Source organism: Pan paniscus, chromosome 16 (genome assembly GCF_029289425.2).
Source record: "Pan paniscus chromosome 16, NHGRI_mPanPan1-v2.0_pri, whole genome shotgun sequence".
NCBI lineage: Eukaryota > Metazoa > Chordata > Mammalia > Primates > Hominidae > Pan > Pan paniscus.
The window spans coordinates 67,116,974-67,138,382 of record NC_073265.2 but is presented as its reverse complement, the minus strand read 5'-3'; the positions used below and the strand labels follow the sequence as shown (position 1 = coordinate 67,138,382).

The 21,409-nt window shown below is 50.6% G+C and overlaps 1 protein-coding gene across 2 annotated transcripts; it reads left to right on the top strand.

Moving 5' to 3' along the window:
• Window positions 1-886: 886 nt before the first annotated feature.
• LOC100989423 (golgin subfamily A member 6C-like) lies at window positions 887-13,613 on the top strand. 2 transcript variants are annotated; one of them, XM_055098710.2, is made up of 18 exons: window positions 887-1,034; window positions 2,722-2,841; window positions 4,768-4,848; window positions 5,706-5,744; window positions 6,006-6,056; window positions 6,157-6,238; window positions 6,335-6,441; window positions 7,473-7,559; window positions 7,668-7,775; window positions 7,968-8,055; window positions 8,461-8,990; window positions 9,267-9,335; window positions 10,663-10,738; window positions 11,170-11,261; window positions 11,826-11,928; window positions 12,012-12,115; window positions 12,205-12,358; window positions 12,445-13,613. In XM_055098710.2, exons 1-18 carry the CDS (start codon window positions 951-953, stop codon window positions 12,570-12,572), a joined length of 2,103 nt encoding a protein of 700 aa, XP_054954685.2. In that variant the 5' UTR covers window positions 887-950; the 3' UTR covers window positions 12,573-13,613. The 2 variants fall into 2 exon arrangements, with proteins under 2 accessions (XP_054954685.2, XP_054954686.2); XM_055098711.2 differs by lacking the exon at window positions 9,267-9,335 and having other exon boundaries at window positions 12,445-13,124.
• The last annotated feature ends 7,796 nt before the right edge of the window (window positions 13,614-21,409 follow it).

Genomic DNA, 21,409 nt, shown 5'->3' with positions numbered 1-21,409 from the left:
GTCTGTCACCCAGGCTGGAGTGCAGTGGCATGACCTTGGCTCACTGCAACTTCCACCTCCTGGGTTCAAGTGATTCTCCTGCCTCAGCCTCCCGAGTAGCTGGGATTACAGGTACCCACCACCACACCTGGCTAGTTTTTGTATTTCGAGTAGAGACGGGGTTTCACCATGTTGGCCAGGCTGGTCTTGAACTCCTGACCTAAGGTGATCCACCCACCTAGGCCTCCCAAAGTGCTGGGATTACAGGTGTGAGCCACCACACCCGGCCCAAAAGCTTTGTGTTTTTAAAGATATTAGACATGTTTCTTGTTTTTTAAAAAATCTTAATAATGTAGGAGAATAAGAGAAATGTTTTTTCCAAAACCGAGAAATCATTGTGATTATTTTACCTTATTGGAATGTTGGATAATATAGTCCACTTCATTCATTAATCATCAAACATGCTATGGATTTTCCATTTTTATAGGATTTGTGTCTTCACTGGGGTAATACTGGTAATTCTTATACTCCATCTGAAGATGAAAAATGTAGGCCAAAATCATAGACCATGCATAGAAGCTGGATAATGAAGACAGCTCTGGAGGAACATGTAGACACACACACACTGACACACATATATATAAAGTATAAACACATATATTTTTTAAAGTTTATTTTTAACATTTTAAAGCAAAAGCCGGTCCTCCCCTCTCCCGGAGTAGGCAGGCCCCGCCCCTCTCCCCGAGTGGGCGGGGACAGCAGTCGCATGGGCAGCTTTCCTTGTGGTGTCACAGGTTCCTCTGGACACACTGCTGCCTGGCCACACCTCCTTTCCTTTTCATCTTTCTCATTGACCAATGGGATCGGAGCATTAAGGCCACACCCCTATTCTGCATTCTAGTGTGGCCCTGGTTACGCCTCCTCTGGCTCAGTCACACAGCAGCCTTGTAGGTGACTGGAGGTGTTCGCTGATGTGGCCCCAACCCTACCTCCCTCCCGACCCCATGATGCCAGAAGAAACTCGATGGAACAAATTAGCAGCAGTCAAGAAAAAGGTAAAAAGCCAAGAAAAAGGTCATGGCCCCCCAACCTAGCCAGAGATCCCCTCTGAGGACAAGACCACTCTCAGAGTCCATACCACTCTTGAGGCACACCGGGCTGGGCCCCCCTACCCCGGCGCCTCTGGGTTCCCCCCACCAGAGTCTTGTCAGTCAGCCCCGCCCCTTCAGCAAGCAGCCCGGCCTCTGCCCTCGCCAATCACCCTGCGGTGACTTTGGGCGGATGACTGCTGGGGCTCCCTGCTCCATATTCAGCCCTCAGGTCCTGCTGCCCCAAGCCCAACCTCCCTGGGTTCTTTGGGCTCACCTCTCCAAGGACCTGGGTCCCCCAGCCCCAACCCCCCAGCATCGCCAGTCATCCCGGGGTGACTTTGGGCTGGTGACTCCTGGGGTTCCCTGAGCAGACTCTGCTCTCCCCTCCTGCTGACCCAAGCCCAACCTCCCTGGGCTCTCTGGACTGGCATCTCCAAGGACCTGGGTCCCAGCCCCACATCCCCCCTCCCCCATCGTGGATCGGCAACTCAGCCATTGCACTGATGAGGTTCCCCCCACCCCCAGGAGGAGTGGAATGTAGTGATGTCACAGTCCCCCTAGGAACTGTCATTACTGCTGCAAGACTGGCCTTTGATCTTACAACCCAGTCCCCTAAGCATTCTCACCCCATTTCTGGTTCCTCTGGTCACAGCACAAATTTCCAGCTAGAGGGGAAATGGGGACTATGGGACCTAGGAGCAAGAGGTTTCAGGCTGCCTTACTCCCTTCACATAGACATCGACAGTGTGAAAAGCCTACACTTCCCCTGTGAGCTCAAAACGTTGACAGTATCTCTGGGTGGTAATGGGAGAATGGGTTTGGTTTGGTTTTCTCCCAGGCTTCTACTCTCCAGAGAGACTTTAACATTTTTTTCTGAGTTCTCCACCTCATATTCTAATTCTCCACGGTTCTGGGACCAGACTGCCCTTCAATCAGTGGTCTCTGAAGTGAGATTTGCTCATCTTCTGTGGAACAGATCTTGGGAAACTGAACTTGACAGCTTGAATCTTCCTCATATCATCTCAACTTGGGGTACATTGAGTGCCACAGGATAAATGTGGGAGATCTTTCTGAAGCATCAGTTTCCCTTGATTCTCTTGAGAGAGAAAAAGCATTAATGTACTTAGGGATGACCCTCACATAGGTTTCTAAGAGTATATCAGACTTCTCTCTGAAATGAGACTTGGGTTGTCCTCTTTCTGATAAATTCCCAGATTTAACAAAAAAGCTGCCTTCTGCCATGAGGACACATTGATATAAAAGTTTGAGAGATACTGGTGCACTTCTTCACACTAACAGACATGTGAGGATGTGTGACTCTAAACCACACAGCGTGTAGTTCCTGCCTATGTAATGTTTACTTTTCTTCCTCTGCGTCTGGTTTTGGTCCCCGGCAGCTGCTGATCATGGCAAAACCCCAGAGCTTGGAGTCAGAAGACCGAGTTTAAGTTCCATTATTACCCCCCCAACTTTTTTTTTTAGCCATAATATCCATCCCTCTCAATCACTAAGTGATTGTGACAACACCTTGTACAGTTGTTGGTGGCATTAAATCAGATGGTGTATAAGAGTATTTTGCAAAAACTGTAAGGAGGGTGTGGCTGTAGGGGCTGGTAGTTCTCATGAGTATTACTGCTCTTCTTTCCCACAGCTAAAAGAATATCAGCAAAGGAAGAGCCCTGGTGTTCCAGCAGGAGCAAAGACAAAAAAGAAAAAAACTGGCAGTAGCCCTGAGACAACCACTTCTGGTGGTTGCCACTCACCTGGGGATGTGAGTCTTGGCTGGCCAGGCTCCTGGGGACAGGGGGCCCAAGGGGCAGTAGAGGGTAATTGTTGAGATTGCTGGGTACTGGTTAAGAATTCTGGGTTTGAATCCTGCTTCTTCATCTGCTAGCGATCTGATTTATGGCAAGTTGCTTGAGCTCTTTGAGCCTCTCTTTTCACATCTGTGAAATAGGGGTAGTATTGTTTGACTTCCATTTGTGAAGTTTAAATGAGATTCCTTATTGTTGTTGTTTTCATGTTAACCCCTAGTACGTGGCCTGCTGTAAACACCCAGGATACCCAGGAAATGATCATTGTTGTTTGATTTTCCTGATCCCCACTCTCAAGGGGAAGTTGGGCTAATGAGTACAGCCACTTGCCATCAGGCTGTCCCTTTAGGAGTCACTGAAGGGGGCCCAGGGTGTGGTGAGGAGAGCCCCAGGCACTAGGAGCAAGAGAAGATCTAACTTGCCACCAGCTTGTTGGGTGACCACAGAAAAATCACTTCTTCCCCTGGGCCTCAGTTTCCTCCTCTGTAAGATGATACTGGATAAGATCAGTGTCTTTCAAACTTGTTTTTTAGCTGGAGTCCCCTTAGTTCAAGTGAGCTCTTATTCAGAAGTCTGTTTTTTTTAATGGAGGTGGAGGTCTGGAGCTCTACCAGATTCATTGCCCATGTCCTGGGCCTGAGGAGAGGGGTCCAGTGAGTGTATTAAGAGCTGCATTGGTCAGCTGACTCCACTCTGTGACTGCGTCACTCAGGGGACTTTTCCATCTATTTGTTCCTGCCCCTGGCAAGGCAGCAGGTGGCCATTTGGAAGAATGGCACAGGCCATGGTTTTAATCTCCTCCGCTTTTCTTCAGCATTTCCTTTTCCTGAACCCACATCTTCCTCCTACCCTGACTTTCTTGCTTCTCTCTAAGCCACTTCTGTCTTTCACCTCCTGCCCTTGTTTTTCCCTTGTCACCTCCTGTAGATTCAGGACATTCTACAGGTGCTGGTGTCCAACCTTAACTACTCTAGTGAGGTAGCACTCCCCCATTGGACAAGTGGAAGGTGAGGCAGTGCCAAGACCCTTCTCTGGCTTGCTGTCTCCAGCTATGCATGGCCCTGAGGCTTCTCTGGTTTGGGGAATACTTGACCTCTGCCTTGTTTTATGTTGCTGCCATTAACCTTCAGCCTGTTTCTGTCTGCTTCTTCACCTGCTTGATTGATTGGGTTTTTTCCTTCCCCGCATCTTTTATCATCTTGGAAATGGTGAGACCTAAAAGTTTAAAAGTAATTTGGGAATAACGTACAGAGCAGGCATGTGGGGTTTGGGCCTTTTTATTATTATTATTATTTTTTTTTTTTGAGACAGAGTCTCACTCTGTCACCCAGACTGGAGTGGAGTGGTGTGATCTCAGCTCACTACAACCTCTGCCTCCTGGGTTCAAGCGATTCTCTTGGCTTAGCCTCCTGAGTAGCTGGGATTACAGGCACCTGCTACCACGCCTGGCTAATCTTTGTATTTTTAGTAGAGATGCAGTTTCACCATGTTGGCCAGGCTGGTCTTGAACTCCTGACCTCAAGTGATTCACTCCCCTCAGCCTCCCAAACTGTTGGGATTACCTGTGTCAGCCACTGTGCCCGGCTCCTTGCTGTTTTTATACTTTCTCTATATACATAACTATTTCCCATGTAAGTTTTTTTTTTTAATTTCTCATTTTTATTACTCCTGCATCATCTGTTACCCTGAAGGATCTGGAAGTAAGAGGCCCTGGGCCGAGGTGCAGTGACTCTGCAGGCCAGCCCTCCAACCTCCTCTCACAGTGGGGGCTGGGTGACCCTCTGCCAGCTGAGACAGCCCACACACACCCCAGCCCTAATGATTGTTCTCTCTACCTCTCCCCACAATCCTCTTCCAACTCCTCCTGTCTGCATGCGCCTCAGAGCCAGTACCAAGAACTAGCAGTAGCCCTGGAGTCAAGCTCCGTGACAATCGATCAACTCAATGAAAACATAGAATCATTGGTAAGAGTCCAGTGGGGTCCCCTGATTCCATGCTGCCAATCCTGGGCTTTAGTTTCCCCTTGGGGCCCTGAAGAAAGGGGCTGGGGGCCCCTGGTGCCAAGGGCAAATGGGGAGCTGGAGCACCCAGGCCTCACCTGGAGGGACCCCAGAGCAAGGAGCATGCAGCATGGCTCTTCTGTCACTGCCCTCTTTGCCGACTCTCTCTTCTCCAGACACCCCTGCTCCAGTCCTTGCCACACACGCCCTGGGGTTGTCACCTCTCAGGGAAGCACTAGCCTGACTGGTTGTCAGGGGCGCTGTATTTCTGCCCTGACTCAGTCCCTAATTTGCTTTGAGTATGGACAAGCCACCTGTCCTCCTTGGGCTCGTGTTTCCGGAGGAGGTAGAGCATCAAAGTTCTCTGTTAGCTCTGAGAGTCTGAGATTTAAAGGCCCCTAGAATGGAAACCTGAGGGCCAAGGGCTCCTGTCTGTCCTTTTCCATCCTATATCTGCTGTGAAGAACCGTAGCTTGCCCGTATGTGCTCAGTAACTGTTTGTTGAATGAAGGCACCTTTCTAAATCACAAGCTGGCAGAAGGGTGGGCCTTCCTGAGACTCCCTCTCTAGAGGTTTATGTTACTGTCCTTTTGAGATAATCCAGATTCAGACTTTGAGTTCTGTGGCTTTGGGCAAAAACCAACAAAGACCCAAATCCTCTGTCCTTGGGTGCTTGAAGAGGGTTGACCAGTTCGTGTCGCCATTGGGTCTGAGAATGTTGCCTTTAAAATCCATTCCTGGTTCCTGCCTACCACTTCCAGGTCTGGGGAATAGAGTTGAGGGGGCCACTCTCAGTCACCTGAATTTGACTCTCCCCACAGAAACAACAGAAGAAACAAGTGGAACATCAGCTGGAAGAAGTAACGTGATTTCTTTGCTTACAACATGACTGCTGGGTTTGGGGGGCACTCAGATGCAGAGGTGCCAGTCTCATCTTGCCCACTCCCAGCCTGGGGAAGAAGGCTCACCCCTCAGATTCCACCCCATCCCCATAGGGTCCCTGATAACCTGGTCCCATGGGTGGGCCTGTCCTGGGACATTGGTGGCATTCTGGGGGCGTGCCTCTTGCTGTGCCATCTCGGCCTCCCTGTGGTAAGAGCTCTGTCTTCCTCTTCCTATAGGCAAAGAAAGCAAACAATGAAATACACAAAGCACAAACGGAGCAGTTAGAGGTGAGTGGAGGGTGGGGAGCTTTCTCCTGTCCTCTGGAGAATGTTTCTTTCCTTCTCTTTCAGCATTTCCTTGGCTTTTCTCCCAAACGTTCAATTCCAGACAATCAACATCCTCACATTGGAAAAGGCAGACTTGAAGACCACCCTTTACCATACTAAACGTGCTGCCCGACACTTCGAAGGTGGGAATTTGGGCACCCCATCATCCTTCAACCTGTCACTTTGACAGGTCTTTAGGGGGAGTCCTTTGGGCTCCATCTCAACCTCTCTCATTACAGAAGAGTCCAAGGATCTGGCTGGCCGCCTGCAATACGCCTTACAGCGTATTCAAGAATTGGAGCGGGCTCTCTGTGCTGTGTGTACACAGCAGCAGGAAGAGGACAGGGTGAGTCCAACCAGCTGCCCCATCCCCTGGCAGCCTGGCTTCCCAGATGGAGGAGTGAGCCTAAAGGTCCCTTCTGCAGGATGGAGTGTCCTGCCCAGAAGGCAGCATGGTCATTTCTCACTGCTTTTGTGTATGGCTGTTAGAGGCAGCCTGGGGCTGAGTCAGCTGCTGTGGGTGAGTTGGGGGGCACTATGGGGAGTGAGCACTGGATGCAGAGCTCAGAGGCCAAGTGCCTGCCCTGCCCTTTCCTGGCTGTGGCCTTGGGCAAGTCCTAGGTGGGGTATTGGATAGTTGTTCTGTGAAGGTACAGAAGAGCACCTTTAGTATGTTACCATTTCTGTAGAGAGAGGAAAGGGGTGTGTGTGTGTGTGTGTGTGTGTGTGTGTACTATGATAATATACAAAAACATGTCTGCAAGCATTCATAAAAAACTCAGGAGAGAGTAACAGGGTGCCTGGGAGACACCTCCCTTCTGTACCTTCTGAGTTTTGGACTATATGAATGTATCATCCTTTCAAAAAGTGAACAAAAGATTAATTTCCCCCTTCCTATCTGTGTCCCCACCCCCAGCAAGAAAAATGGGCTTAGAGAATAGGATAGACCTGGGTGTTCAAATCCCAGCTCTGTCTAAGTGATCTTAGGCAAGCACTTAACCTCGAACACTCGATGTTTTTCATCTACACAATAGAGGTAATCCTAGTAACTGTCTCATATGGTGGTTGTGAGGATTAAATGGGATTGCTAGCATGGAACCTGGTGAAGCACTCCATAATGGTTCAAACAGTGGTAGTAATAACAGTAATAACAATAGCAATATTATCTGATCTCTCTGGGCCTCTGTTAGCCAGCTGTAAATTCGATCTCTTTCCCTCTCCCTTCCAACTTTACTGAGTTCTTTTAATAACCAGGCCACGGGCTTGGAAATGCCTTGACCTTTACTAACCGAGATGTATATTGAGCCTAGCCCTAGCCCTTTTAAGGGGCACTGCCTGAGCGCCCCAGATCGAAACTTCTCACTCTTCACCATCCAGTCCTTGAGCTGCAGAGAAGCGGTCCTCCAGTGGCGGTTACAGCAGACCATAAAGGAGCAGGCACTGCTGAACGCACACGTGACACAGGTGAGGCTTTGCAGAGGGAGGGATGTGGAAGGAAGATGACCCCAGGTGGCCAGGAGCAGGTGAGGACCAGTGACAGCCCTTCCTAACTTCTCTGCCCATTTCTTGCAGGTGACAGAGTCACTAAAACAAGTCCAGCTGGAGCAGGACGAATATGCTAAACACATAAAAGGAGAGAGGGCCCGGTGGCAGGAGAGGATGTGGAAAATGTCGGTGGAGGTGAGGTCTGACCCTTCAGCCCGCACTTTAGATAGGTCACTGGATCTTTCTGGGCATCTGTAAAATGGGAATAGTACAGCCAGAGGTGGTCATGGGTCTGGGCTTTGTGGAGATGGGGGCAGAGAGTGAGATGGTAGCCTATCCAGCCACCAGCCCCTCTCTCCAGGGCCCTTTCCCCTGTGCTTTGGGCAGGCTCGAACATTGAAGGAAGAGAAGAAGCGTGACATACATCGGATACAGGAGCTGAAGAGGAGCTTCTCCGAACTCAAAAACCAGATGGGTAAGATGGGGCTGGTGTGACCTGGGAGCAGGACTGGCATCAGAGGTCTGTGGGGGTGGCTTAGAATGCCCCAGGGAGGTGGGTGGATGGAAGGGCTTTGAGGCAGAGGGAAAGAGGTCTGTGCCAGGAGATGGCAAGTTTTGTCATCTCCATGAGCCTCAGGGTCCCCATCAGCAAAGAGGGAGGAGTGCCCGTTGTCAGCCACCCACAGTGCTCTCTATGTGAAAGTGGCTTGGAAACTGGCTACCATCAGGTGCGAGGAATCATTAGCAGTGAGGCCAAGTTTGGGAAGCCTGAGAGGAGCTGTGCATCAAGAGGAGGTTTTTTTTTTTTTTTTTTTTGAGGTGGGGGTGGGTAGAGGGGTTGGGGAATCCAGAGGCCCTTATTGTCTGCTTTGTTTCTCAGCTGAGCCCCTATCCCTGGTGCCCCCAGCAGTGACCTCTGTGGTGGAACAGCTACAAGATGAGGCCAAACACCTGAGGCAGGAGGTGGAAGGTCTGGAGGAAAAGCTCCAATCCCAGGTGGAAAACAATCAGGCCTTGAGTGTCCTGAGCAAGGAACAAAAGCAGAGACTCCAGGAGCAGGAGGAGAAACTCCAGGAGCAGGAGGAGATGATCCGAGAGCAGGAGGCGCAGAGGGTGCGGGAGCTGGAGAGACTGTGTGAACAAAACGAGAGGCTTCGGGAGCAGCAGAAGACGCTACAGGAGCAGGGTGAGAGGCTGCGAAAGCAGGAGCAGAGGCTACACACGCAGGAGGAGAGGCTGCGAAAGGAGGAGGAGAGGCTGCAAAAGCAGGAAAAGAGGCTGTGGGACCAGGAGGAGAGGCTGTGGAAGAAGGAGGAGAGGCTACAAAAGCAGGAGGAGAGGCTCGTGCCCTTCCAGAACCACAAGCTCAACAAGCAGCTGGCCGAGCCACAGTGCAGCTTCGAGGATCTGGTGGGTTGCCCCACCTGGGGAGCCTGCCCTCATCCCTATCCCTCCAGGCCTTTGTTTCCCCACCTGTAAAATGGGCCAGTGTAGCCCTCATATGAAATTGTACTTCTAAAGGCACCTGTGAGCTACAGCTCATCAGGCTCTGCTCTGATGGCTGTGGGGGAGAAGGGATGATTTTTCTAACCTGCCTCCACCCTTCCTGGTGATATGGGAGGCAGACACCAAGGTCTGGTGTCTCCAGCTGCAGTGGATGGCCACTGATTGCTTCTCTCTGTCCAGAACAACGAGAAAAAGAGCACACTGCAGCTGGAGCAGCAAGTAAAGGAGCTGCAGGAGAAGCTAGATGAGGTGAAGGAGATGGTAACCTCCACCCCATCCAAGAAGGGCTGGGAGGCGGGCACCAGCCTCTGGGGAGGGGAGGTGCCAGGCCAAAGGCAGCTCCAGCTGGGAGGCAGGTGACCCCAGCACCCTCCAGGGCAGCCCTATGACTGTTTCTTGCTTCCTGCCCTCTGACTTTTAGAGGTGGGTAGCCCTGGGCTCCTCCCAGATCGGGACATCATCATCCCAGCTAGAGGCATGGAGCCCCCAGTCACAGGGGAAGAGACAGTGGTACAAGAGGCTCCTTACCCAGGCACGGTGGCTCGCACCTGTAATCCCAGCACTTTGGGAGGCTGAGGCAGGAGAATCACTTGATGTCAGGAGTTTGAGACCAGCCTGGCCAACGTGGCGAAACCTCACCTCTACTAAAATTACAACAACAACAAAAAGTTAGCCAGGCATGGTGGCGCATGCCTGTAATCCCAGCTACTCAGGAGACTGAGGCACGAGAATTGCTTGAGCCCACGTGGTGGAGGTTGCAGTGAGCTGAGATTTCACCACTGCACTCCAGCCTGGGCCACAGAGTGACACTGTCTCAAAACAAAACAAAAAAGCCTCCTTAGATTCAAACTGGATTCTGGCCTGGGTTCCACCGGTCACCATTCAACTACTGTTCATCTCTAAGTCTCTGTTTCTGTGACTTCAAAAGGAAGTTAGTATTTTCCTTGCAGAGGTGCTGAGGATTGAATGAGAGAATACCTGGAAAGCATTAGGCATGTAGCACACTTAGCAGATGGTGGTTGGCTCCCTCTGCTTTTCCACCAGTCTGTGGCCTACAGTTTAAATGGTGGGAAGAAGGACATGAGATTTGAGGCTGGGGAAGGAGGTATGGGGTTCTAGGCAAGGGAGGAAGCCTCTTAGGCCTGGAGCAAGGGACCAGGGTCCTGGGCAGGTGACAGAGCCCCACAGTGCCCTAGCTACCCTATTAATGGGCCCAGAACCTGGAAGCCAGCCACCATGTGCCCTCATGCCCAGGGTCTTCCTGCAGGTGGAGATGAAGAGCCAAGAGTCTCAGAGTCTGCAGCAGCAGCGAGACTAGTACCTGGGTCACCTGCAGCAGTACATGGCCACCTATCAGCAGCTGACCTCTGAGAAGGAGGCGCTGCACAGGCAGTTACTGCTGCACACCCAGCTCGTGGACCAGCTGCAGCAGCAGGAAGCTTGGGGCAAAGCGGTGGCTGAGATGGCCCACCAAAAGTTGCAGGAGACCCAGGGGAGGGAGTTGCTGAGGACGGGGCCCCAAGGGGGATGACCTGGCAACCTCCGTGCCTTCTCACTCTGTTTCCCGTCCCCTTAGGAGCACCTAGAAGCTGCCAGCCAGCAGGACCAACAGCTGGAGACTCAGTTGAGCCTCATGGCTCTCCCTGGAGAAGGTACAGGAGACCACTCAGAGGAAGAGGAGAGAGCCCCAGGAGGAAGGGGGGACTGTTAGCAGCATAGGATTGAGGGGTTGGAAGAGACCTTTAGAACAGCTGGTCGTTATGCCAAGCGGGTGTCCGCACTAAGTTCAGCATCAATATGGTGACCTCCTGGGAGCAGGGGGCCACCAGGTTGCCTAAGGATGAATGAACTGGACCAGATCAGAAAGGGAGCAGGTCAGGACTCCCGCACCGACTGGTAGTGGGACTGTGCCTGGGCAATATAGCAAGATCTTGTTCTTAAAAGGAAAAATAAAGAACAGCAGCTCATTCCCCTCTGGGGAGAGGCTGGCTCAGGGTTACACATTGAGGGTGAGGACAGAGGTGGGCCCACAGTACCTTCCTTGTTGGGTTGTCTGAGGACCCCTCTGGCCACCTCCCCACAGGAGATGGAGGAGAACATCTGGACAGTGAGGAGGAAGAGGCGCCTCGGTCCACACCAAACATCCCAGAGGACCTGGAGAGCCGGGAGGCCACGGTGAGCCTGACTTTCCCTGCCCCGCTTTGCCACCTTCCTCTGTGGTCCCTCCCAGAGCCCCTTATGCTCTTGGTTTTCCTGCCTTCTGATTTCTGTGGCCCCTCACCTCTTCTGGGAGGCAGTGGTCAGACACCTTGTCACCTGTGACCAACAGGTGCACTCTCTGAGGCCCCAAGGGAAGGGACTGTGCTCCAACTTCCTGCCTCATTTGCTCTGTGTATGCCCCTACAAGAATACTCACCTCTTGCCTTCAAGTGGCATTTTTCAACTCCGCTGGAGCCAGTTCCCAGGAGGAGCAGGCACGGCTATGTGGGCAGCGGAAGGTGCGAAGGCTGTGCTGCCTGCACCTGGCTCATCTGGTGGCCTTGGCCTGGAAGGAGCCAGAGGCAGAGGCCCCAGCCCCAGGGAGGACTGGAGATGAGTTTGTGTGTGGGGAGAGCTACCGGGCCCTGAAGGAGGCCATGGTGAAGCTGAAAGTGAGTGAGTCCTGGCATGGGCCAAGAAAAGTGGGGGCGGGGCAGAACAGGTCACTCCCGAGATGTGACCCCATTATTTTGGCTCCAGAGCAGCTTTATGGACCTCCCGAAGGAGAAGGCGGACGGGACGGAGCAGGTGGAGGGACGAGAACTTGGATTCGTCCAGCCTTCTGGAATGACAGATGGCATGAGTGAGCAGGAGGCCAGGGCATGGGCACGGGGAGCTGCAGGGCCATCAGAGGGACCCTAGTGTCTGAGCCGTGTCCTCTTGCAGGAGAGTCCTTCACCGTATATGAAAGCCAGGGGGCAGTGCCAAACACGTGGCACCAGGAGATGGAGGATGTCATCAGGCTAGCCCAGAAGGAGGAGGAGATGAAGGTAGGGCGTGCAACATCTCTGTGGGGGTGGGGGTGGGCATGGGCACTGGCGCAGGCTCCAGGGTGGGAGCTGAGCACCCCTCCCTTCAGGTGAATCTGCTGGAGCTGCAAGAGCTGGTGTTGCCCCTTGTGGGCAACCATGAGGGGCATGGCAAATTCCTCACCGCTGCCCAGAACCCTGCTGATGAGCCCACTCCAGGGGCCCCAGCCCCCCAGGAACTTGGGGCTGCCGGTGAGCAGGATGGTGAGTAGAGCTCTCAGGCGGAGTGGGCAGGCAGGAGCAGGGGAGGCTCGCACTGTACTCAGACCCCCGCCTCCCTCTCTCCGAAGATTTTTATGAAGTGAGCCTGGACAACAACGTGGAGCCTGCACCAGGAGCGGCCAGGGAGGGTTCTCCCCATGACAACCCCACTGCGCAGCAGATCGTGCAGCTGTCTCCTGTAATGCAGGACACCTAGGAGCACCCAGGCTTGCCCAGCAAACCCTGCATGCCATTCTTTTACCAGGCAGCCGAGAACAGGGAGATAAACATCATCATCTTCTAAGAGCTGGTCAAGAAATTTAAAACAACAACCACAACAAAAAGTTACGGGGTTCATCTCCTACACAATTCATTTACTCCGTTTGAATGCTAGAGCCACTCACATTTATTTGTGTTTCTAATTTACCGTTTAAATTTATTTGTAAAAAGTTAAGGGAGAGTTGGTCTTTCCCTGATGTTCTTTCTGGCATCCTTTAGCATTTTTATTTTTTACTTGATAATTGTAGGTCATTAGCACGCATATCGAGTTTGCCCTTAGGTGTTGGGAATTCAAACACACAAAGACGCACTATTTGCACAAAACTATTCTGGCTGGTTTGGAACAGGCTGCCATGCTTTTTTAATGTTATTGCAGCATGTATATTCATTACAGAATTCAGATAAAATGTGCTTATGTTCTGCTGTTACATTTGATCGAATCCTAACCACAGTGAGCTCTTCATTAGCTCAATATGTGGTTTGCCCTCAAGTGCGCACCGTTTATTACTTTGTAATATGCCACTGTGAGTACTGACATTTTGAGTTGTTTAAAGGCCGAGAACTGGAAACAGCCTTTCCCCTATTTTCTGTGTATTGGGGATGGGAGTCATAACATTTTGGGGAGCTTTTTAAATCTCACAGAAGAGGAAAGTGGCCTGCTCTGGCAGGTGTGTGCAGGATACAGTGTGTTTCATTTGTTCTGGTGCCAAGAATGAGCGCTGTACTATGGTGGATCCCTTAGGATTTGTGTGTGCTCTGGGCTCATGAAGATATTGCATCATGAGCTGCAGTTGTACCCTTTCTCGATGACCAAAAAAGGGATTATTTCTGAGGAATGAAAGGCTCCCATCATTGACTGTGGATGTGGAAAACCTTTTCTAGCTTAGAGCATTTATATCTACAATACATTTTAAAGTCAGAGTTCATGTTACCTGTTTTAATCACATGAGTATATGTCCCAGTACACAAAAGGGCACCGGTTGGCATTCTTCTTAAGGTATTTAGTAAAGATCATAAGAAATCCTTTAAGAGTTTAAATGTCCCTGGAAGAGGCATACAGGCTCTACTCAAGAATGAATTTGAGTGAAGGAAAGCTGTGTGACACCTGGCCTTCCTCTATGTTCATGGAGCTTCTTTGAGGCTAGAAGATTGATTTTATCATCTAGACCTCTCTGGCTAATACCTATTCTTCAGCCACATTGGTTTCTCTGACATAGGAATTTACTTCTTTTCTTTGAATGGAAAACACTTTAAAAATAATAACAACCATTATTATAAACCAATATATGAGAGAGTACTTAGTTGAAACAAAAAGGAGTTGTAGTAGACAGTATTATACTACATATGAAAATCAAGGTGAAGTTTATGCAACTTAAAATGTTTACAAGCCGCAGTGCAATCTAATGTTTGTGAATGTCCAAGTATTATGAGGAAAAGTGTCTATACAATCACAGAGTTATGCTTCCTCACAAAGTTCTTCACAAAGAGTGAAAGATGTTTTTATACCTCTCAGTTTCAGTTAGAGGCATATTTTGTGCCATATTTATGTTAATGTGCCTATACATGGTGAATGAGTTATTTCAGTCATACATTGCCTAAGTCATAACTTGAAGATGCTTGGGAAAGAATCAACAGCTAAAATTTCATGAAGTTCTAATGTCTGTGTTCCAAAATACGTCACATTATTAGGATGCAGGGAGAGATGTGTGTGCGCTCCCTGGGGTGGGCATTTCTAGTTACTAGACCATCTCCATTTTTAGCATTTGGCATCTTCATGATACTTTTATACATATGACATTAATAGGAGAGCAATAATACGATTTTACAGATAGAATAACAGATGTGCCTGCATTCACTGAAAGAGTGCAAATATTAAGTCCTTGTGACTTCGACTGACTCTTCCAAATTGAATGAATTTATCAATGCATTAGATGAACTCAGTTTCAGAATTATAAAGAAAAACTGTTAGACCAACGAATGTGGCTAATTAACAGTAGGATGATTTCTAGCCCGAGGGTTTAAAATGGACTTAAAGACCTGTTCTTGCCTTTTATTTTCTGAACTTGCCGCTTTTGCGTTCTTTGAGTTCAGTTTAAAGACAGTTTAAGTTCAATTTAGACCCTCGGGCTAGAAATCATATCACTGTTAATTAGCCACCTTATTTGGTTTAACAGTTTTTCTTTGTAATTCTGAAGCTGGGCTTACCTAATACATTGATAAATTATTTTGAAGGTATTTTTATATCTTCACTTTTACCCTGATAAAGATAAACGACTAGGAATGACCTTCAGATAGCCTTTAGCACCTGTAACCAATCTGACAAGAATGTGTTCATCAGGTACCTGTGGATTAAATCACACACTGGCATATTTAAGCTGAATGTCAGTCTGGAAAATGAATGTACTATATTAACTGAAATACCACTCTTTGTGTAGGTATTTTGTCATATACTTAAGAAAAATTAAATAGAATGCAAATCGTATGAGAATAACGTAAGTCTTTCTTCAAAGTGCATGTGGTCCTTTGCAATACCTCATTCAGCCAAGTATTTGTTCTCTTCCTCATGCAGCTTTCAATTTGCTTAGAAGGCAACATTAGAAGGGTAGAGTTTAATCAGAAACATAGAATTTTAAAGTGTGGGTTTAACTGAATAAATTTGAATTTCTGTAGGAAGAATTAAAAACCTATTTAAAGATTGCAATATGTAATCATTTTTAAAGTATTTGATTAAATCTGATAGGCTTTCCAGAAATGAAAAAAAGTCAGTTCTAAAACCAAAGCTGATATGTAGAAAATGTGAAAATGTAAATCAGTGCTATCCATAATATAGTTTCTCTAAAACTTTATCTTAAAGAGTCATTTTAAAAGAATATAACTATTCAAAAATGTAACTGCTATCTTAAGTTTTAAAATAAGTTAAAACATTTTAAAATATGAATACTGTAGTTTAAAAGAAAGAAACTGGGGAAAGGAAAAGTAGAGAAATGCCAATTCCAATGCAAGGCTTTATTTGCCAAGTTTTCTTAGAATGACTTTTACGAATTGATGAATTCCTGTAAACAGAATGTATAATGGAAATACTGAAACACTGTTGCCTAAAGTGGCATTATTCACTGCTACTGTGATGCTACTGTAATGTAATAAATTATTAAATTGTTGCAAAGTGCTGTTTTTGCCTTAAAATTTTGTGTGTCTTGAAAACTATAGTATTAAATGTATTGAGACTGCGCAAATGCTGGGCATGCTTGGCATGAGATAATCGGTTTTTATTTTTACAAAATTTTAATGTAACTATGCAAGTTTGTTTATTAAAAGAACACAAACAAAAAAGTTACGGGAATTAAAAAAAGTTGTGGGATGAAAAAGTTATGGGATAAAAAATGCTGTGGAAAAGTTGTGGCAAAAGTTGTGGAAAAAAAGTAGAAAAATGTTTTATGAAAAGTTTTTGAAAAAGTTATGAATAAAGTTACTGGATTTTTTTTTAAAAACTCATGGGATAAAAATAAAAGCAGGTCTCTGTCAGCATAAGCCCGGAGAAGTGGGGCTGGAGTCTCCATCCCTACCATGTTCCTACCACCCCTTCCCAGTCAGCCCTTTACCATTAGGGTAGCAAGATAAGACCCCTGTCTAATGGGGGGAGAAAAACAGACCCTTTGCCACCTTGACCAGGGCTGAGTCCTTAAATTTCTGGATGATGATGATTATTATTTAAGAGCCAGAGGCTGGTAGAGCTGGTTTGTTTGGAGGAGGCCTGATGGCCTCCCTACTCTCACCAAAGCAACTTTTCCCTCAGGGGGCTCCCATCTTATTCAGAGAGGCAGCTGGGGCAGGACAGTGGAGCTAACCGTAGAGCAGGCGAGGGCATGGGCTGCTGTGGTGGCCCCCCCTTCCCCAGTGTACATATAGTATCTGTGTAACATTTTGTATATTCCTGGTGGTAGGGCCACCCCCTGTATTGTACCTAGCGGAGGTTGGAGCTGGAATATGAGGAGGAGATTCTAATCATTATTTACGGCTGGGAAACTTATTTATTGATAGCATAGGACAGAGGAAGGAGGAGGGGATGGGGTCCTGGCTGCCTTGGTGATGCGACTCCTGTTTATTTTGCTTTCCATTTTGGAATAGATGGATTTAGCCATACTGCTCAGCCTGGTGGGTTCCCATTTCCCTTACTGGGTCCTGGAGTTTGTGCCACTGAATGAAGAGCCCCAGAGTGAGCATGTCCAGCTGGGCTGTTGGGGACCTTCCAGGCCTGTTACTTGTATGCTGCCTGGTGACACCTGGTGGATTGCATGGGGACTGCCATGGCGCCTATGGGGCACAGTCCGACCCTGACAGCCAACAGGCTCAGAAGCCTGATCTAGCGGTGGCCGGGAAGACAGATACCGGCACCGAAGGGCACTGACTTCCATCCACCCCAGGCATCTTCCGTTCCGTCCCCTTGCCTCCCTCTCCTGTCTGCACAGGGTGGCCTGTTCTGTCTGTCCCTCTAGAGTGTCAGCTGTCTTGCAGGCTCCCTCCAGGCTGAGTTCATGGCCCTGCCCCCTAGTGGCCAGAGCCAGCTTCACAGGATAAGAGCCAGCTAAGCTCCAGGGGCTTTCCAGGAAAAGTGTCCCTTGGAAAAGGTGTGGCCTTTTTACCACTCCCAACAGCACCCTAGAAATGGCTTGGCCTTTTCCCTCCCCTGAGCTCCACAGAGAACACAGCCAGCAGAGGACACATTCCCCATCATCCAGAAATGGGTTTGATTCTCAGCCAAGGGACACCAGGACTGGTAGAGACTGTAGGCCACACAGCTGCCTGCACAGCACCCCCATGCTTGGTGGGGGGTGGGAGGGATGGCAGGGGCTGGCTGTCCACAGGCCAGGCATGACAGGGAGGCTCACTGGAGGTGGCACACTTTGGAGGGGCAATGTCAGGGGAGAGCTTCCTCTTGCTGGGCCACAAGATTCCACAAGGACAGTATGGTGACTGATTCCCAGTGCTAGAGGCGAGGCGGTCAGCCATGTGTAGGTGTATATATATGTATGAGTATTTATAGATATTTATAGAACAGGGCAGGGGCATACCACAGAAGGGGCCCAAGTTTTCAGCAACGGTCACACCTGGATATGTCAGCTTACCACTACGACAGACTAAGTCACAGATGAAGGGGGCTGGCTTTGGGTCTGGGGAGCCACTGTCAAGTCACAGGACACCCGCCCAGGCAGGCTTGGAAAGGGAGGCCTCCGAGAAGAGGAGGATCTGTTTAGAGGTCGAAGTGGGGCTGGGGCTCTTGGGACGGGATGGACTTGCCTGACCCAATCAGCTGGCAGTTGGAGAGAAGCAGAGAGAAAATAGGAGAGAGAAAAGCAAGCAGAGAGCTGGTGAGGCAAGCACAGAGTATGGGCGGGCAGGCTGCAGCAGCTGTGGGAGGGCCAGGGTGGGGAGGGTGCAGGTGCGGGTGTAGCAATGGCTCCTGGAAAACAGGGGCTGGAAGGGAAAGGGGAGGAAGATGGAGGGAGGAGCCGGAGCTTCACAGGTAGTGTCTGGGGGCTGTGGCAGCCCTCCCCAGCTCACACACACTGGCCTCTCCCACGGCACCCAGGCAGTGCACCCAGAGTTCAGACTAATGCTCAGCCGCCTTGGGCTTCTCTCTTCTCTGCTCACCCTCTCTTCCAACCCACTGGCCCAGGGCCACCTCTTGCCTGGGGAGCCCCACCCAACAGCCACCAGGCCTGATAGAGAAGGAACACTGCTTAAACCAAAATGGTGAAGCTATAAGGGCTGGATGGCTGGAGTGACTGCCAGAGGCCCCTCTGGGCGGTGAGAATGTCCAGGGTCCTCTGAAGGGACCCTGGGGAAGGCAGGGAGGGCAGGTAGCTGGATCACTGGCCATAGACTTATAAGTCTAAGAGGGGAGCCTCAGTTGGTTGCGGGGTGGGGGGGGGGCTGCAGGTTTCATAGCTGAGGCTGGGTCCTTCCTGCTGTGAAAAGCAGAAGAGGGAGAGTCTGTGGCAGGAGAGGCAGGTGGGCTCGCTAGGCAGAGCTCAGCTGGGTCAGCAGGCACTGTGGTCCCCTTGGCTGAATAGCACAGGCAACCCCTAGGAGCAACAGGCCAAGGTGCGTGAGCCTGCTGGTCGGCGATAGTGCTTCAGCGGGGGCCAGGGACCCTGCCTTCGGTCACTATGATGGTACCTCAGAGGGAGGGAAGGGGGCTGTGTGTCCCTGTCTGGCCTGTGAGGTGTGTTGTGGGATGACCGTGTGTATGGGACTCTCAGGGTTTTATCCTAGATCACCACTGGATTGCCGACAGATAGATGAGGTGGGACCCTGACTATCACCCCTGCTCTGCAGTGGATTTGGCTCTCAGCACTCCCAGGCTGGGAGCTGGATACCCTGACCTGGCAGCATGACTCAGACTGCACGACAGGTACAGCATTCCTAGACCTCTGGCTGCCTCAGAGTCCAGCCCCACACACAACGCCCTCCAAGCTCCCAGCCCCTACACCATAAACCACAAGCTCTCTGCCCTCTCTGACAGCTCCAGAGAGCACCCATGTCTGCCAGCTTGGGCATGGAGCCTGTTCCAAGAGCCCCCAGGCTCAGCCATGGAGGCCTTGGGCAGTGACGCTGAGTCCCATGGCTTGCAGGGAAGGGAGGTGAGAGAGCCAGCAGCACGAGGACAGAAAGAGGAAAGAGCAAATCTGCAGCTCCAGAAGGGAGGGGCAGGGAGCCTGGATCTGAGGTCCCAGGTGTGCCCCCGTGTGGAGCTGGTGCAGCGGGGCGGGAACACCATTCATGCAGCAGGCGGTGAGGCATGTACCTACCATGGCTGATGCTCCTCAGGGGCCACTGATAGTGATTCTGAAAGCATCAGATCAACATGGCAGGTCACATGCATGGGTGGGGCAGGTTGGGGAACACACACACATGCACATGCCGGGGTGTGCACACACATGCTGTGAGGCCCCACAGTCGGCATGCACACGCTAACACACATGTCCACAACACACATACGCCTCCTTCCCCGCCACCTCCCGGTGCCCAGCATGCACCCTCACTGGCTGGCACGTGCAGCACAGATCTGGGCGTGCAGCCACTCAGCACACTGAAGCACACACATGGGCAGAGTCACAACACGGAAGCTCACCCACACACCGAGGCATTTGCAGCAGCTCCCTGCACACTCATGCCTGGCGTGCTCAGAGGACCACCGGTGTTGCTCATGGAGACAGGGCTTGCTCGCTAATGTCCAGCTGTCATTTCTCCACCTAAGAGCCTTCCATGGCTCCCTACTACCTACAGCATTGAGCCCCAACAAGTCATACTCTTTGGACTTTGAAGGTCCTCCACCCTATGCCTCACCCTCCCCACAGAGCTCTTCCTCATTCCGTCTGTTCCCTGCTTTGGCCAGTGGCTGTCCTGGATGCAGCCCACACTACACCTCTGCCCACACTGCAGCTCTGTACCCAGATACCCTCCAATTCCTCGCCACATAATTCTATCTCAGTCATGCCCCGGACTGCGTTGAAGCCAGGCTGCCTTGAAGAAGCTCTCCCAGACTGCTCTTTTCCCCAAGGGAGGGTCATGATTTGCCAAATGTTTCGCATGTGTTAGCAAGACTGGAGTCGGAGCAGGCATCAAACCTTATATCCCATATGGCACACCTCACCATAAACCTGGGTGTCAAATACTCTGAAGAGTATGAACTCACATTGGCAGTTAGCAAAGTGCTCCTACGGCCGCATCTGCAGTTAACACAGCGTCCCTATGGCCACTGTCTCCCTTGATCCGCACGGCCACCCTGGGAGAAAGGCAGAAAGTCATCATTTGATAGAAAGGATGCTGAGGCTCTGGGAGGGAAAGGGACTTGCCTAAAGCCCCAGGGTGAAGCAGCGTCTCTGGACTCCCAGTCCAGTGCTCTTGCCCAGTGCTATGCTGCTTGCCTCTACCCATTTCTGTTGCTCATCAGCACATCATAGGGCAAGCCCCAATCCCTGCCTCATTTTGGTTTATGGGCGCTGAACCCACGGCCCTACCCTACAGTCATTTGGAGACAAAAACAGATGCTATTGTTCTTTCTTAGAGAACGTGGCCAATGGATATGGCACACTGGGAATCAGAGTCAATGTCCTTGAAAGAGGGCCATGGGCCAACAAGGCCAAGCCAGAGGATGCAGAACGCTTTTCCTTAGAAATCTTTGGGAGTGAAACAGGCTTCAGACACTCCCGTCCCTGCCCCTGCAGCCACCCCTACCACATTGGTTTAGACCGGGTAGGGTGGGGCGGGGGCGGGGGCGGGGTTGGAGGAAAAATCAGATTGCCCATGCCCCCCAGGCTCCTTCCCCAGCTGCTTCTGTCCTAGCCCAGGCCTGGTGCCATTCTTACACTCACACTCGTGTGCAAATCCACACACACATCACACACCTTGATGCTCACACAGTCGCAGCCTGGCCTCTCCTCCTGTGGGCCAGTGGCCAGACACCCCCTGGGATGGCTCAAAGGAGTCAGGACTTGGAAGTGGGGACATCAGGGTAGCTGAAGGAAATCCACACACCCAGAACATCTTGGGGTTCAGACTCTCTGACCTGAGGTAGGCTCCCCAGGGGCTGGGAGAGGAGTTGGATGGAATGGAGGATGGAGGACAGCAGGAAGAAGAAACGAGGAGGAATGCAACGTGTGGGGCGGCCGCCGAGAGTGAAAATAGAGGGAAGCGCCATGCAAGTGCTGGAAAGAAGGGGGCAGGTGGGACGAGCCCCACAGCCCCCTCCCCAGAAATGACCACCTCTGGGAC